This window comes from Paralichthys olivaceus, chromosome 4 (genome assembly GCF_024713975.1).
Source record: "Paralichthys olivaceus isolate ysfri-2021 chromosome 4, ASM2471397v2, whole genome shotgun sequence".
In the NCBI taxonomy this organism is placed as follows: Eukaryota; Metazoa; Chordata; class Actinopteri; order Pleuronectiformes; family Paralichthyidae; genus Paralichthys; species Paralichthys olivaceus.
In genome coordinates this window covers 6,562,362-6,579,368 of record NC_091096.1, presented here as the reverse complement: position 1 = coordinate 6,579,368, position 17,007 = coordinate 6,562,362, and the positions used below count along the sequence as shown (strand labels likewise).

Here is a 17,007-nt window from a genome sequence, read left to right as displayed (position 1 = left end):
ATACTTGATACATATTTTAAATATAAAATATCATGTATTTAGTGATTGCACTAGATTTATGCCTTGCAATGAGCCTTAAGTAAATTGTTAACATGTGCCACCATTTTTCTATCGAAGTGGAAACCTCTCCCACACGTCTGAATCCAATTTATCTCCAACAAGAGGTTGTGGCAGTTATCAAGCCCCAGAAATTCTCATTGCACACTCGTCTGACATAACGTTGTATAATCTTCTGACAGTATCAGAATGTTGTTCACAGAAATACTATGAATTTGCGTGTGAGTGTATATGTGTCATCAACAAGGATATCTTCATCTGCAATCCACTGCATGTCAGCCCATAGCTTGGAAATATTATTGCCTCAACTTGTCGACATTTACAAGAAACTGCACATTTTGTGCTTCTGTCTGTTAGATTGACCTGATGCCAGGAAATGCACCTGTGCAAATCCAACAGAGCCTCTCCACAGGTTGTGTTGTGTCATGTGACCCACAAGGGGAATTACCAGTGCGTCTGTGTGCAGTCATTGACTCGTGAGCCCCTCTGAGCCTGCTGGATGTGACTGTTTGCCTCACAATGCAACAGGTCAGCCCAGGGCCTTAGATTCTCATTGGTCAGCAGATGGGTGTGAAAGAGGGATTAGTGCTACAATCCACCCAGCCAGAAGTTTGTGTCTCTGTGTCTCTCCGTTACACTGTATAACCTGGGTTTGAAAACGTACTCAATAGTAACAAAAGTACTAAAAAACGATGTATTCCTTCATTTGTTTGAAAGCGACAAAATCTGTGACTCTGAATCACTGGATATTTTTATAAAGGCCACACACTACTATTGGTGGGGTGGAACTCATGACTGAAGATGTGTTTGAGTAACATAAGTCAGAAAGGCAATGACAATGACTTCAGTCTGGAGAAATCAAAGAAACTTTGATTTATGAGTTTTGATATATGGAAAAGGTGATTTCTGTTTTTAAAATGGCCGTTAAATTTGTTGGGTCCTCTGTGAATTATGTTTCTGAAATGACTCGTACTGGAACAAACGGAATAAAACATTCATGAGGCTTGTTTTGTGCCAGAGAGGTGTTGATTTAACATTGTGATTCTTGAGGTTGCAGTTTGTGGTGGTGTTCCATTGCACTGATAATAAACTCAAACATTTAAATTCAACTTCTCTGGTAGTTCAGTGAATACAGCATGTTTCATCCTTTAGATGTCATTTTTTAATTAGAAATATGTTATAGCATTGAATCAATGGCAGAAATCCCAGACATTCTAATTACGTCTGTAGATACCGTCTGAGGTAAGTGAGGAAATACCTTCTTTACACTGTGAGTCAACTTATTGTTAAAACCTGTAAAAATACTTTGTCCTGTGATTCACGTTCCTCCTCGGTGGGTGTTTTAATGCTGTGCCCACACTGCTCCATTATGTAGGAGCCTGACAGGAAAACAGACCACAGACTCTGTTTCTTCAAGACCCTTCCTTGGATTGTTTCACATAATTCGAGGGGCCTGAAATTCCCCCGCACTGTTGTCAGTGAAATAATGTTTAAAAATAAAGGAGTGCTGGAACTTGTTCATAAGAAAGGGATTGAAAAGATGTAGTTTGTCCATACAACACCCATACTGAATGATATAGGTATGATACTGTGCAGCTCTTTGCCATAGTGAGCATCTCAACCACTTGCTCCCAGCAAGAAATCACATTTGGCATCAGAGGTATCGCACCTTTAGAAAGAATCTTCATCAGATCCTGGGAAATGCTGACTCCTAATTTCCCATAATGCAACTAAACATCATCCCTTTCATTTGACCCTCGATGGCTGCCAAGTGACCAAATCTTTCAAATTCCACAACCCCAATTCACAAAGCCGGCTTTGTGTTTAAAATCTGTCGGTGAGATGACGGCATCAGGGTTCTTTTCTGAGACGTCCTCCAGAGCCACAGACACCAGCTCCTTTCAGAGGCTGAGTCATACGTCCAATTACAACTGACCTGGTCTTTTTCTGCCCGTCTCCCTTTAATCATAATATTCAAATGGGTTTTTTCCTTCTTTTTGCAGTAACAAAACAACATGGGCGTACAACAGGATGGAATTACCCAGCTACTTAGCAACAATCCTCTTTCCAAAACACAACTTTTGGAAGGAAACAAGTCATTGAGGAAAAATAAATCCTTGAAATCCTTCCCTATTTTTTTTTTTTTACTGTATCTTAAACATGCTCCATCGAAACATTCCCTCCAACGTCCCATAACAGACTTTCCATTGTTTGTGGGTTGTTCTTGATATTTTACACGTCTCATTCTGATCGCTGACATCACTTCCTGCTCCGCTGTGAGTTTTAATTACAGAAATTATAGGGTGCAGGGGGATGGAGCCTCAGATTGTCAAATGTTAATTGATGATGTGATATGTAAGGATTTCTTTGTATTATTGTTTGACATGTGTTGATTTAAGTGTAGTTTGTCCACTCATACTGTGTCTCTGGAACGACAATTAAAAGCAGATTGAATATGATTGAACGGAATTCATAATTTAAAGGGATAGTTCACCCAAAAAATGAAAAATCACTCTTTATATAATCACCACTAGGCCGATGGAGGGGTGGGTGAAGTGTTTGAGTCTTTTTGAGTTTCAGGGGTAAACAGCGCTGCAACCAAATCCATATCCAGAGGCATTTATGTTTTTTTTTAATGTTGTTTTCTAATGTTTAAAAACGTGGTCACCAATTACTTCAGGTGTATTGGTTTTGGCATAGTGGTTAGTATATAATGAGTGGATTTTCATTTTGGGGTGAACTATCCCTTTAAATTTCAAGATTTTAACTTTTTATCTTTAAAGCACCAAAACTTTGAATTTGAGATAATCTGGCTGGATCTCCTCCTCCTCCTCCTCCTCCTCCTCCCCGGCACCTGTGTGTCCGCTGCTGCCTCGTCCTGACTTCATCAGAGACATAATTCAGTTCACACCCTGAGTCAACACTTGGGTCGGACTCTGAATGAGCAGGTCGCAGGAAGGGGAAGAGCACAAGTCCTTATTTAGAGAGTCTGCGCGCTGCGTCACCGCCGAGTCTCGACGCTGCAGCCACAACTTTGACAAGTGTCTTCATTCACTCACCTCACACACATGGAATAAAGACGATGGAGCTCATCTGGAGGAACATCTGCATCGTCCTCACACTCGTCTGTAAGTACTGAACTTCGCGCTGCTCTTTGAACTTGTTTTCATCCATTCGGCTGTTTCGACGCAAAGATTAGAAGTCACATTATCTGATCGTTGTTCTTTCACAGATTACACAGAAGTGTGTTGGGTAAAGAGAATGGGTTGAAATGTGATGGTTCTATGTTCTCATTGACTCGTGAAGAGCACAGGATCAGGGTGGGTGAACACGCACAATGAAATCACTGGATAACTTTGGTTTGGCAGAGGTTTTGTTTTTGAACTGGATTTCACACCATCCTGCAAAAAGTTCCTCATCTGCTGTGAAATGCAGGATCCACAGTCAAGTCAGGAGCAGGAAGTACAACTGTGTCTGCCATCCTGTTTACAGTATTATCAGAAGTGGAACATGTCCTTTGTGAACATGTCCCACTCCTTTAGAGACCAGATCATTTAGCTGCTCATCATGTGTCTGACTGTGCAGAATAGTCCAACAACACTTGGAAGCTTTCAAGCTGCAGCCAGACGGACACTTTTAATTAATCTCCTACATGCACAGCTCCCATTTTGGCATTGAAAGGAGCTATTAATGTGTTGTGGGGTTTACAGAGTCTCCCAGAGAGGAGGCAGAGTGCCACTTTGTGCTGCAGGTAGAAACAGGCGTGGCAGGAGTGTGTGCTGGAGATGGTCTCCTGAGTCCAGAACCCATCCACATTCCTGTGCCTGTTGATTAAGGGGAAGGCAGGCTGATAGCTGAGCTCTGCCTGTATGGGCTTGTGGGTCTGCCGCTCACAGTCGAGCAAATTCCATGTCCCGAGGGGATGAGAGAGCTGCTGCTTTTCAAGATGCATCGTGTCAGTGGAGTAAAACACTGGTGTTTATTAACGTAAACCTTGGCAGAGTGTGACCTTCGTGTGTTGCAGAGCTTTTTCAGTGGGCTGCCGTGCCTCAGTGAGTCAAGCTGATGTGGGTTTTAAAACATGACTCACAAAAAACTGCCCATTGGTACAAAGGAGGAACTCATGATTGATGCTCCAGCGTAAGATAAAACATCCGACATCACCTCTCCCTCTAAGAACAGAGATGATGATGACTATTTAAACTTTTAGATACACAAGCACAACAATGTCACATGATCATTACGTACATCAATCTGCATTGTTTTCAGTAGCTTTAGTCGTTGCAGTTGATTTGAGTCATTATTTCCAGTAAAAAGTGTTACATGTTGTTGTGAAGGTGCTGTCACATCAGTGTCACTGTCACCTGATCAAAGCTTTCTCCTCCACCAGCTGACAGAGTCTGGCACTCACAGTCCTTCAACGTTGGCACCGCAGGAGCCAAGATTTTCAGTGGTCCAGCGTCGGAGGAGTTCGGCTACACAGTCCTGCAAACGACCAACCATGAAGGCAAATGGTGGGAATTTAAATCATCACTTTTCTGTTCTGTTCAATGAAAGCATGGTGTTTTTTACCAGGTTGTCTGATACTGTCAAGAATGCACTGGATGTTTTGCTTCTATTGCACATGATCATTTATTTGAACTTGATCTGCAGAATTGTTAAAATGCTTCGCACTGTAACACTTTTCATTTTACGTCCTCATGCGGTTAACATTTGTGGCTTTTATGGGGATGTGAGCTTATCTGTTAGCAGCAGCATTCTCAGCTCGGGCTGTGTGCTCCAATACCCATTATTTACCAGACAGTCAGGAAATGCATTTTATTTTGCACGAGTGACACATACTGTATATTTAAAGCTCTACTGACAACTGTCCAACACATCCTCAGTGAATTATCTCTCTCTATTTTCAAATCCCGTCTCAAAACTCATCTTTTTAAATTGGTAATGTTTTAATCACTGTTAATTCTATTGATCTTTTTGATGCGTTATTTTTTTTTGGGTTCTGTTTTTTATCTTTATTGTAAGGTGACCTTGAGTGCTGTCTGGGGCGCCTGTAAATAAAATGTATTATTGTCATTATTATTACTTCCTGACACACTAAGCGTGGTTTGTCTGAGCTGCTGCAATCAAATGTGTCACAAACATGTTGTGTGTAATGCCTCACTCACATTTAGTTAAACATTGGCCAAAGTTCTTATCCGTTCACGTCTGGATGTTGCACAGTCACAGTCTCACAGAGCAAGTCACCGTCTGGAGGACTGTCACCGTTCGTTTGCGTAATGGGGAGTTCTACAGAATCTGAGGGCGATTTCCCACTGTCATTGTGTAATGTTATTTTGTCACACTCTCAAAGTTGTAAAGTGTCGTATTTTTGCTGTAACAGTGCATTAACATATGTGGAGAATTGTGTAACCATTTTCAAATGTTTAAACACTGCATTTACGTGTGGTGCACAAAAACATCCAGGACCTCTCGTGGTCACGGTGGCTGTTTATCAGAGATGTATATGACTGTTTACTGCAGGCTCCTGGTTGGCGCTCCGTGGAGTGGTTTCAGTAGAAACACGAAGGGGGATGTTTACAAGTGTCCAGTCACAGGGGCCAGAAACAGCTGTGACAAGCTCAATCTTCAAGGTAGAGTTCATTAAAAAACACCTAAGAATAACTGAAACTATGAGTCAGCAGAAAAACATCCAGGCTTTCGTCTGTTTTGAAAGTAGGTCGAAGTAGTAGATACAAACAGAAGCAGCGTACTACAGCAACACATGTTTCCTGTCCATACTTTGAGTTCATGATGATTGTACAGATTGTATGAGTTTCAGATTCAACATCTTTAAGATGAACTTTCATGTGATGTTGTCTTTGCCACAGATTCTGTCAGTATTCCAGATGTTAGAAACGTCAACAACAACACACACCTGGGTTTGACTCTCACCCGGATGCCTGCTGTCAATGGTTTGATGGTGCGTGTGTGTGTGTGTGTGTGTGCATGTGTGTGTGTGTGTTCACAAAAAGAAGAAAATCTTTTTATTTCAGAGACTTGTTGACTTTGATGGAAATTTGATCCATTTTAGAAACACAGGCTTCACTTGTGATGTGCACCATTGGATGATACAGCTCATCAATTCATTACTTCCTATTAAATTTACATAATGAAGTTATTGTTAGGTAACAGGAAGTAAGAATTTAGGCAAATTAATCGCTGCAGCATGAAGTAGTGACTTGAAGTTTACTGAATAAAACAGCATCCAAGTTTGTTATTTCCCACTTTAAAGTTAGATGGAATTGAAATCTTTAAATTGCAGACATGAGGACTTTTAAAGGCAGTGATGAACTTGAATGTTTATTAAGTCTCTTCTCTCTACTTCTGTGGTCGTTTAAATACAGATGTGCGGTCCTCTGTGGGGACAGCTGTGTGGCAATCAGAACTTCTACCCTGGAATATGTGCAAAAATGAGTCCCCTCTTCAAGCCTCAGCCGGCCTTCTCTCCTGCCGTCCAGAGTAAATCCACTTTTATATATTGTTTGTATATTGTTCGACTTTAACACATAAGTAAAACTCACTAATGGTATATCACCAGGATCAGTCAAACTTAAAGTCTGACATTTTTCTTTTTCCAGTGGTTTGTATAAAAGGTAGAAAACAATAACTCGAATTGTAAAGTGAATGGCTTCAGTTATTTTTTTAACAGCAGCTTCAACATATTCTGTCCCTTCTCAAAACATTTCCAGCATGTGGAGGACCTATGGACATTGTGATTGTTTTAGACGGCTCCAACAGCATTTATCCTTGGGAGCCAATGAACGATTTCCTCAAGAAGCTGATCCCCGCACTGGATATCGGGCCCAAAAATACACAGGTAACGTCCCCTGTCATCAGACGGAACAGGAAACTGAAGCTGGAGATAATATTGGATTTATTCAGCTGGATGCTTTAAGGATTTTATGTTCATCACTTTCTGTTTTTTATTTTGCCAGGTCAGTGTGATTCAGTACGGCGTTAATCCCAAGTTTGAATTCAAACTGAACGATTATAAAACCAAAGAAGATGTGCTGAATGCAGTGTCCGGAATCACACAGATGTACGGTCACTCCACCAATACCTTCCAAGCCATTGAGTACGCCAGGTTAGTGTCGAACTCTTTTACTTAATTCACTGCTTCTTTACGTTCATAGTTGATCGTCTGTTTCTCTGTTTTATTATTACCTGACTCGGGCAGGAGGATTTGTTTCATTTCACTTGTAAATTAGAAAGTTGCCGTTTAACATTTATTTTTTCATCCGTACAAATAGCTGTAATTTATGGGATATTACAGAAATGTTTGTGTGCTCTCTTCAGTCAGTGGGGTTTCAATCCACAAAACGGAGCTCGAGCGGGCGCTGCTAAGGTGATGGTGGTTGTCACTGACGGAGAGTCTCATGACAGAGCTTTCAGGGACAGGGTCATTGGAGAATGTGACAAAGAGGGCATCACCCGCTTTGGTATCGCTGTAAGGAACAACTCATAAAATCCCATTAAATCTCACAGCAGTCCTAGTGCTGTTTTAAAAATGTGTTTTGTTTTATCATAAAATCTGTAACTAATAATTAAACAATATGAGGAAACTAAGCAGCATGAGTACGTACATTTGTGTTTGTCTAGCTGTTTGTCACTCGCCTCCCGATCCTGACTTTTATATTTTTCTCTCTAGGTCTTGGGTTATTATATTAGAAATAACATCGACACAGATAACCTGATCAAAGAAATCAAATCCATTGCCAGTTTACCTACAGAGAAGTTCTTCTTCAATGTGTCCGAGGAGGCGGCTCTCTCCACCATCGCTGGAGCACTGGGGAACCGCATCTTCAACATAGAAGGTGCATATAATTTATTTTCCTTTCCTTTTGCTTAATGTGCTAACCGTGTCATTTACCCCACACAATACATGCTTAGGCATAACTCATCCAGGCATGTCACAACATGTCGATCACAGTTGGCAATCCCATCATTAAAAAAAATGTGTTATACAAACACTTCCCTTTGTCTGATGCTTCACCTGTTTCTGTTTCTTTAAATGATTGTGTGTTCCCACAAAGGCACCGGAAAAGGGGGAGACAACTTTAAAATGGAGATGTCCCAGGTTGGATTCAGTGCCCACTTCTCCAGCCAAGAGGTACAGAGCTTGTTAACTCTAAAAACCACATTCATACATGATGACCCAAAATATAAATGCTGATTTTTGACCTTTATGCCGTTAAAGGACGTGATGATGCTGGGAGCAGTGGGAGCTTACGCCTGGAGCGGGACTGTCGTGCATCAGAAAGGATCTAAAGTCGACATTCTCCCTTCCTCAGCCTTCGAGGGGATCCTTCAAGACAGAAACCACAGCTCACTTCTGGGTCTGTGTTTTATGATTTCCTCTTTTATTGTTTTTTTTATTCTGATACTCTTAATCTCTGCATGACACCACACAGGCATAGGAAGGCATCAGATCTTCACATGGAGCTGATGGATGGTGTTTCACATAAACTCTGAACAGAGACAGAGGCAGATGTGGTGAACATCTGTGGTGATTTTGAGAGGAACTAGTTTGCGAAATCGTTGCATCTCAGTCAACCACCTCTTTCATCATGATTCTGTGAACTGGAAGAAAAATGATTTTCCCAGACTAGAACGGCCATTTTAATAACCACTTTCATTTTAGTTTGCAGTAGAGGCCACAGGATTAAAGACTAAACACATTTCCTTTTTCCTGTACTTTTTTTACATTTTCACTAATTTCACTATTATTATTAGCTGCATGCATACTCATACCATAGCTTCCCTTTCCTGTCCTGTCATGTACTTCATTGACGGTTCAACATCCGAGAAGTAAACCGAAGGGATTTTTAGAATAACTGTGTTGAGGCTGCATTAAAAATCAGCTTGAAATATGTTTTAAGAGAATCCAAAGATTATAAATATTTTTGCTATGTAGATTCCTATGCAATGACTTGGTTTCTTGACACTGTTGTGAAACACCGGATATAAGTAAAGTGTTTGACGAAATAAAGAGATTATTTACTTCAGTAAAAATAGCCATTCTGCAGTGCATATACTATGTTATGATTGATAAATATAAATTAAAAAAAGTAAAGGAACACAAGAATTTAAAAAAAAGTCTAAAAAGATATTTTAACACAATATAAATGATTCAGAGCTTGTCAGTGTTATGTTTGTATATGTATTATTGATTTGTTTTTTCATCTTATTCTCTAAAAGGGTTACATAAGTATATTTTGCATGTGAAATCTTGAATCCCTTCACACCCATAATCCATCGATCAGGGTTTTGTCAAGATTTTTTGCAAATTGCCAATGTTTCCACTCAGGTCTTTATTTTGGCAAATGAAAAATGTGCCTAAAACACGTGGATTAAAAGTACATAGAGTTTAAAGAAACCAATGAATTCACAATCTGTCCCTCTGTGGAGTCAAGTAAAGTACAAATACCAAAAAACTGTTTTTGATTACAGTACTTTGGTACAATCCATCGAGTTGGGATGTTTGAGTAGTGAATGTATTGTGTATATTTCCAGGTTACTCTGTCACCACACTGACTGATGGGTCCACTCTGTACTTTGTGGCCGGTGCGCCTCGCTCCAACCACTCTGGACAAGTTATCGTCTACACCGTCAACGCTCAGAAGCAAACCGCTATTATCGATTCAGAAAGAGGGAAACAGGTACTGACATTAGAGGATGTGAGGTTTACATTTCCCCCAGGTACCAACTGTATACAGGTGGTTTAACCTGACACATTGAACTCATCGTCAGTGAACTTATCTTAGATCGGGTCCTACTTTGGAAGCGTCTTGTGCTCCCTGGACGTGGACAAAGACGGGGTGACGGACATCCTACTGGTGGGGGCGCCCATGTTTATGAGCGAGCTGAAGAGAGAAGAGGGCAGGGTCTATCTGTTCTCCGTCACCAAGGTAAAAAAATCTACAAAACAACATTATGTCTTCTGGATTTCCTGAGCTACAGTGAACAGAAGAGTGATCGTCACTCTTCAGACAAAAAGAAACGGAAAGACGGTCTGCGTTAATAGGTTTTATTTCATGATTTAGAAAAACGAAATAGTGATTGTTAGAAAAGTCTATTTATATCTATATCCATTTATACCAGTCTCATACTTTTCTCTGTGTTCTCATTTGGAGGGTACTCTGAACAAGCAGGGATTCCTCAATGGTCCTCCCTCGACTGAAAATGCACGTTTCGGGATGGCTATCTCCGTCGTTCCCGACCTGGACCTCGATGGTTTCAATGACGTCGTAGTCGGCTCGCCACTAGAGGACAGACAAAAAGGTGTCATTTACATCTACAATGGAGACAAGAAGACATTAAACAAAGACTTCTCACAGGTAAAAACACACATACTTTACACCACAGTTAGTTAATTCAACTCTGTGATTAAATGAGTGATATATTTTTCGTCTTTTTAAGAAAATCTTTGGCTCCAAACTGGATCCTCAGCTCCAGTATTTTGGAAGGTCCCTCGATAGCTTCCAAGATCTGAATAATGATTCGCTCCCAGACATCTCAGTTGGTGCCTATGGAAAAGTGGTGCAGCTCTGGTGAGTTAACCCAGCACCATATGTGGGAACTAAAGACTTTATAACAATGGACGACATGACAGCTCCCATGCAGAATAGGTCATAGATCCCGTCTCCTCCATGTTAGCAGATGGAGAAGTGCACACCATTCTATAGTTCTTCCCTCAAGTTATGTTTGAATTAATTATTTGATGCTATAAAAGCCAACAACACTCCTAACATTGTGAATTGTTCTTCAGGTCTCGAGGTGTGGCGCAGGTCTCAACTAAAGCTTCCTTCAACCCGGATAAAATCAACATTTTTAACAAACCCTGTAAAGTACTCGGGCGCATGCATACGTGTTTCAACGCCAAACTCTGCTTCAGTGCTTCCTTCAGGCCGAAGAATCCTGTTGGACCCATTGGTAAATCACATCACCTGATCAGCTTCTCAGGAATATGCCAACTATGTTCACCTAAAAAAAAAAAAAGATAGGAAACATTTTGTGGGTTTTTTAGCTCAGACAGGATTTTCTGGTATTTGTGCTAAGCTAAGCAGCTGCTGGATGTACGTAGTTTTAAGACAAACATGTGATATTACACTTGTCATCTAAAGCCAAGCAAGAAATCAAATATGCTTATTTCTCAAAACCACAAATTGTTGTTTGAGAGATCTACATCCTGTCCAAATCCTTCTCTAGAGAATATGATCGAACTCACATGTCACTGAGTGTGTCATACACAGTTTTTCTTTATTCCTTTCAGACATATCCTACACCTTGACTCTGGACGCTGACCTACAAGCTTCACGAGTGACTTCAAGAGGAATGTTTACAAAAAACAATGAGCGCTTCCTCACAGAAAAGGCAAAGATATCGGCCACACCCTTGTGCCAAGACTACCAGGTTTACGTTCAGGTAATGATTTGTTTCTTTTATGATCGGAGAGCATTGTTGACGTTTTTATGAGAGCGCGTTGATAAGACTATTTTATTGCTGTTTCACCACATATGATTTTGTCCATAGGAGACACCAGACTTTGTCAACTCCCTCAGTTTAAAGGTGGAAATCGAGCAGAAGAATGCAAATGGGAATCCTGTCCTGGATAAGTTTTCTCCCAGTGCCTCACAGTTCTTTGTAAGTGACTAACACAGTGTTTACGTCTTTTAGTCTCCAGTGATCATCCGGAAACGTGACACAACACTTCAGACGTACCGTACTTGTTATTTTGCGGAGGTGTTTGTACAATCATTTTAAATTACATGGCGTGTGTGTCTGTGTGCGTCTGTGTGATAATTGCTCGGTAAGTATTTCAGTCACTCCAGCTAGTTTTTTTTAGAACTGTGTTTTCCCAAAAACAAAAATTAAAGTTCATCCAATGCTATTTAACTAAAATTGTCTGTTTTGTCCAACTCTGAAAAGACTATAGGAGAATAAACATCTGAAGAATAAACCAGCGTCATCCTCTGAACGCTTTGTTATATTTTCAGATCCCCTTTACTAAAGACTGTGGCACGGATGATGTGTGCATCAGTGATCTGGTGCTGAGTGTGACCACTGACTCTAAGGCGTCCAGGTGAGAATCTGTCATCTCTTACATATGTGTTATACAATACACTGTAGCACATGTGCAGGATGTAGATCGTTTGTGCTCTGTTTCCTGTTTTTACCTGATGTGTGGTGCTTCCTCATGATTTAGTTGTTCCTGTAGAGTTGAGGTAAAGTCAATATGAGAGAGCAAGCTCAGACAAGACTGTTTCTCTGAGTCATTTGTTTAACGAGGCGAAACTTCTCATCCAGCCTCTTACTGTAAGTTTTGGTTGTTTCCCAGTAGTTCCTGACATTAACAACAATTCTGCTTTTCCTTTTCCTACTTCTTCTGTTTTACGAGTCAGTCTCTATAGTGAATAGCTGCAGGATTTCTTTTGCACAAAAAAATGGTGCAGGCCGACGCGTGATGCTGGATACGTTCAGTTCGATGGTACAGTTTATTTTGTGTAGAACATAGTAAAACATTTGTAAAACAAAGGGAAAGAAAGTGGGGAAAACCTAAATCTATCACTTAAATCCCCTCAAAATGTAAAGAGTTCTTCCCAGGCCAAATCCTTTTACAAAGTTTGATGGAAATCGGTTTAATAGTTTTTGCATAATCCTGCTTACAAACAAACAAATGCTGTTTAAGAGGTAATACATTCACCAAGACAGATGGACATAAACAATTTTGACGTTTCAATATTAGGATTAATAAATAATATCATCAAATGGAAGAGTTATAACTTTCATTCCTCTACATGCAAAGATCTGTCTCCATCAGTACCTCTTTGCTTCTGCTTAAGTTAGCATGCGGGCGTCTTACTTATGACATTGGGCATGTTGTAAACTGTTGGGTTGTTAACGCAACAGTTGATACATCTCTTGGCAAGCGACCATCACCACCGGCCACTCCCAGCAATAAACCAAGTTATACAGCAGAGACAACATATATAATACTGTCCCACACTTATTCACATGAGGATCACATGTGGGTTTGCAGCTGCTCTTCAGTTTTACTCCTGTCTGTCTGCATGTTTTCCTAACTAAGGAATGTCCCATGATTCAGTTATAAATACTGTGTTGAGCATTTTGAAGTGGAGGTTGATGGAGCAGAATTATCAACTTGTTAACTTCAGGTTTACTGTTTGTCTCCACTGTGTTTATGGATGAAAAACAATATGAATAAATCATCTTCAGCTCTCGTCTGTGAGTTAAACGACTTTAACATCTGTCTGGTCAAGTAGATGATATTATCAGCATTCTGCTTTAAACCAATCCTGTGAACGCAGAGGACAGTGATCTGAGTTTTTGTGTTGCAGCTCAGCTCCCATCCTGGTCAGCGCCAACAACCGAGAACTGTCGTTTGAAGTTGTTGTGAAGAACAAAAAGGAGAACGCTTACAACGCTCGGGTCTTGGCCACGTTCTCCAGCAACCTCTACTACTCCTCCGTCTTTCCTCCCGTGAGTACAAATACAGTTACACTGGGATTCACTCAGCAAATGCATCATCATCAAATCATTTAACATGTTTTTGAATGAAATCAACCCATTTTCTGAAACACAAAAAGAGTGTATATGTAATATGTTGTGTGTTTTTTTTGTCTGTGCAGGTGAATAATTGTTCGAATAAGATTCAAAAACTTTTCAGCTTTATTCTAATGCTTTATCAGAGTAATAAAGCCCCACATAGGTTATGTAATGTTCTGATCTGTGGATTTACAGACGGACAGAGTTAAATGCACCTCGACACAACCTCAAACTGTCTCTTGTCTAGTGGGATATCCAGCATTAAAGAGAAATGAAGAGGTAAGTGCCAAAAACTGTCAGTCTCTCTACAGGTGCACAATTAAGATTTAAATTTGGCAGTGTTTGATTTTTTGTTATATATGACATTTTTTATTTCAGGTGAAATTTCAGCTCAATTTTGAATACAGTCTCGATCAAATGCTAAACCGAGCTGAGGTGAATTTCGAGGCGAAGAGGTACTTTCTCACCCAGTCACTGAACAAATGTGTCTTTTAATTAAAAGTATTGACACGTTGTAATAGCTTTTACCGTTTTATCTCTACAGTGCCGGTAAAGAGGAAAGACCTGCAGACAACAAGGTGGACATATCCATCCCTGTCCAATACGATGCAGGGATTGTTTTATCCAGGTGATTTAGCTTTTTGTGACCTGCACAGAATTGTCTTTATTTTTTGTCATGAAGTGTAAAAATGTGACGGTTAATGATGGCAAAAGCATTAACGTGTTTATGTTTTACGGTTTCTTCATCTTAGGCAGTCAAATATTAATTTTTACGTGGCGAATACGACCAACACGGCCTTAACAATGGTGAAAACTCTGGATGACATCGGCCCAGAGTTTAACTTTACAGTGAAGGTGAAAAACATTTATCTGACTCCTAACATATAATCATTTAATTTCTCATATATATCTGAGACATTCATAAAAAATAATTTTTACTTAAAGGTTTCAACAGGAAACTTCGCGGTGAACCTCCTGTATCTGACCATTAATCTGCCAATGACGACTAAAGGTGGAAATAATCTCCTCTATGTCACCAAAGTGGAAACACAAACAGTGAGTACTCCGTTTTTAAAGGTTTTTAAGCTCTGTTTTATCCTAAATGTGTATATCTCTACATCAGGCTGCGTAAAATATATTTAACTGAATAATCTGCATCAACAAATGACACAAGTCCTCTGTGCCTGCAGGGAGGTTCTGTCAGTTGTGATTCCAGCAGCCTGGTTGATCGTCTGAAGATCGGTGTGAAAACACACAAAGTGTCTTTCTCCAAGGAGAGCCTCAGAGGCATGGACGAACTGGTCGGTCACCTTCTCCTCTTCCTGTGTGTCAACTTTCAAATACGTTTCTCAGGAGACATACTTTCATGCAGCATTTTCACTTGCGTGTGTAAACAATCACACAACAACACCAAACAAATAAAATGATATCGAATAGAACAAGTTACTTTAATATCTATAGAATATATACATAGAATCTGAAATTCACTGGTGATGTGCACTGATTAATTTTCTGATGTTTTGAATTGGCAGGATTGCAAAACTGCTAAATGCGAGAATATCAAATGCATCCTCAAAGACACTCAAGTTAAGAGCGACTACTTTGTCATGGTGAAAACGAGGATCTGGAGGGGCACGTTTAATATGGTAAATAAATTCTTTCATGACTGTTATAATACTGGTTATTGTTTTTCACCATCGTACCAATGAATCAGTGCTGTTAGTGCACTGATCTGTCTTCGTTCTGTGTTGACAGGCCACCTATCAGACCATCAAGCTGATCTCCGGTGTTGCTCTTGAAACCTCCAACCCTGATCTTGTCATCATCGGAGTCAAAGACCTGAAAGTAAGATCCTGTTTTAGTATTTGGACATAAAGAAATGAAGTGACCTCATGATATTGAAGATGTTATATCTTATATGACTCTAACCACATGACAGAACTTTAGAACCATCATAAATAGAATCATAAAATTTTCTACACAGACAAAAAAGGTGATTTCAATCTCTCAGTTGCAAAAGTACGACATTACTCCCTTCCAACCCTGTGGACGTGGTTTGATGTGTGATTATGTGACGTCTCTGCCGTCCAGGTGGAGCTGACAGTCAGTAAACCAGGGGAGACGGCTGATGTTCCGGTGGGAGTGATCGTCGGCAGCGTTATAGGCGGACTGGCGCTCTTGGCTCTGGCTGTAGGATTACTGTGGAAGGTTCGTTTATGGTGACAATAATTTGAACATAAGCAAATGATTCGTATAGTCTGGGCAAGTCCAGTGAGCATTTGTATGAGTATCAAATATTATAACTGGAACCTAATGTGTTTCCTTTCTAGTTTGGGTTTTTCAAAAGAAAGTACAAGCAGCTGCAGATGGAGGCCGATGACGAACAGAGTCGTGTACATGTTGATGAGGTGCTGTGAGCTGGAGAGGAAACCTGCAGCCTGCTCCCTGCACTGGTTTGTTTCCAGTGTGGATACTGGTACTTCTCACTGGTTCTTGTACGGTGCAAACACACTAAAGCTCATTCACTGGAAATTGGACATTTGAATGAAATGGAGGCTTGTTCAGTTTGTGAATAACTGAGATTTTTGCTTTAAGGACTGCACATTGACTATTTGCTGGTATGCACTGACTTGGAACAAATATAAAAGCTGTATTTTTTTCCCCCAACATGACAAAACCTAGGCTCTGAAATGAGTCATCGACATTCACGGATGTAAATGTTGCCATCTAGAGTTTTACACTGTAACTGCATCTGATTTATACATCATTAGTTGATGATAAACTCTGGGCAGCAAGATTGAGAGTAAAATCATTCAACACACACACATACACACACACACACACACACACACACACACACACACACACACACACACACACTCTCTCGGTCAAACTGTAGCACAAACTGTCACTTCTGGCACTCAGGACTTTTCTTAAAACTGTTGATACGATACTTATCCTGAAAAAGTGAAATATGTCATTACTGTATGTTCGTGTTAGTACTGTATATACTGTAATATAAAATGATGGTCTTTCTTGTAGAGTTTTACATATGAAAATATTAGAGGCAATGTGGGTACATGGAATACTTTCTTCTTTTGTTGTTGTTATTGTGACAAATTCTCATGTATTGTTAACGACTAGAGCTGCAGTCCACCAGTATTTTTGTAATTTAAAAATTTGCTGATTGTTTTCCAAGTTAATTGTTTTTCCTATTAAATCTCAGAGAACTCTTTTTAAAGATGCTGATGCTCTAAAGTAATGTTTTCAAATCGGTGGTTTTGTTCGATATATTTACGTTATTGACGTACGATACAATGACAAGTTTTCAACCAAATTTTT

General features: G+C 40.0%; 1 protein-coding gene across 1 annotated transcript; it reads left to right on the top strand.

Moving 5' to 3' along the window:
• Nucleotides 1-3,027: 3,027 nt before the first annotated feature.
• On the top strand, nucleotides 3,028-16,906 carry itga2.2 (integrin, alpha 2 (CD49B, alpha 2 subunit of VLA-2 receptor), tandem duplicate 2). Its single transcript, XM_020099010.2, has 30 exons — nucleotides 3,028-3,185; nucleotides 4,448-4,571; nucleotides 5,581-5,690; nucleotides 5,928-6,019; nucleotides 6,444-6,558; nucleotides 6,789-6,916; nucleotides 7,035-7,183; nucleotides 7,396-7,546; nucleotides 7,748-7,913; nucleotides 8,133-8,209; nucleotides 8,297-8,435; nucleotides 9,613-9,758; nucleotides 9,864-10,007; nucleotides 10,233-10,436; nucleotides 10,519-10,649; nucleotides 10,868-11,031; nucleotides 11,372-11,523; nucleotides 11,632-11,742; nucleotides 12,096-12,181; nucleotides 13,458-13,599; nucleotides 13,861-13,944; nucleotides 14,044-14,120; nucleotides 14,210-14,293; nucleotides 14,418-14,520; nucleotides 14,611-14,721; nucleotides 14,856-14,966; nucleotides 15,198-15,311; nucleotides 15,421-15,510; nucleotides 15,757-15,873; nucleotides 15,996-16,906. Exons 1-30 carry the CDS (start codon nucleotides 3,140-3,142, stop codon nucleotides 16,080-16,082), a joined length of 3,555 nt encoding a protein of 1,184 aa, XP_019954569.2. The 5' UTR covers nucleotides 3,028-3,139; the 3' UTR covers nucleotides 16,083-16,906.
• The last annotated feature ends 101 nt before the right edge of the window (nucleotides 16,907-17,007 follow it).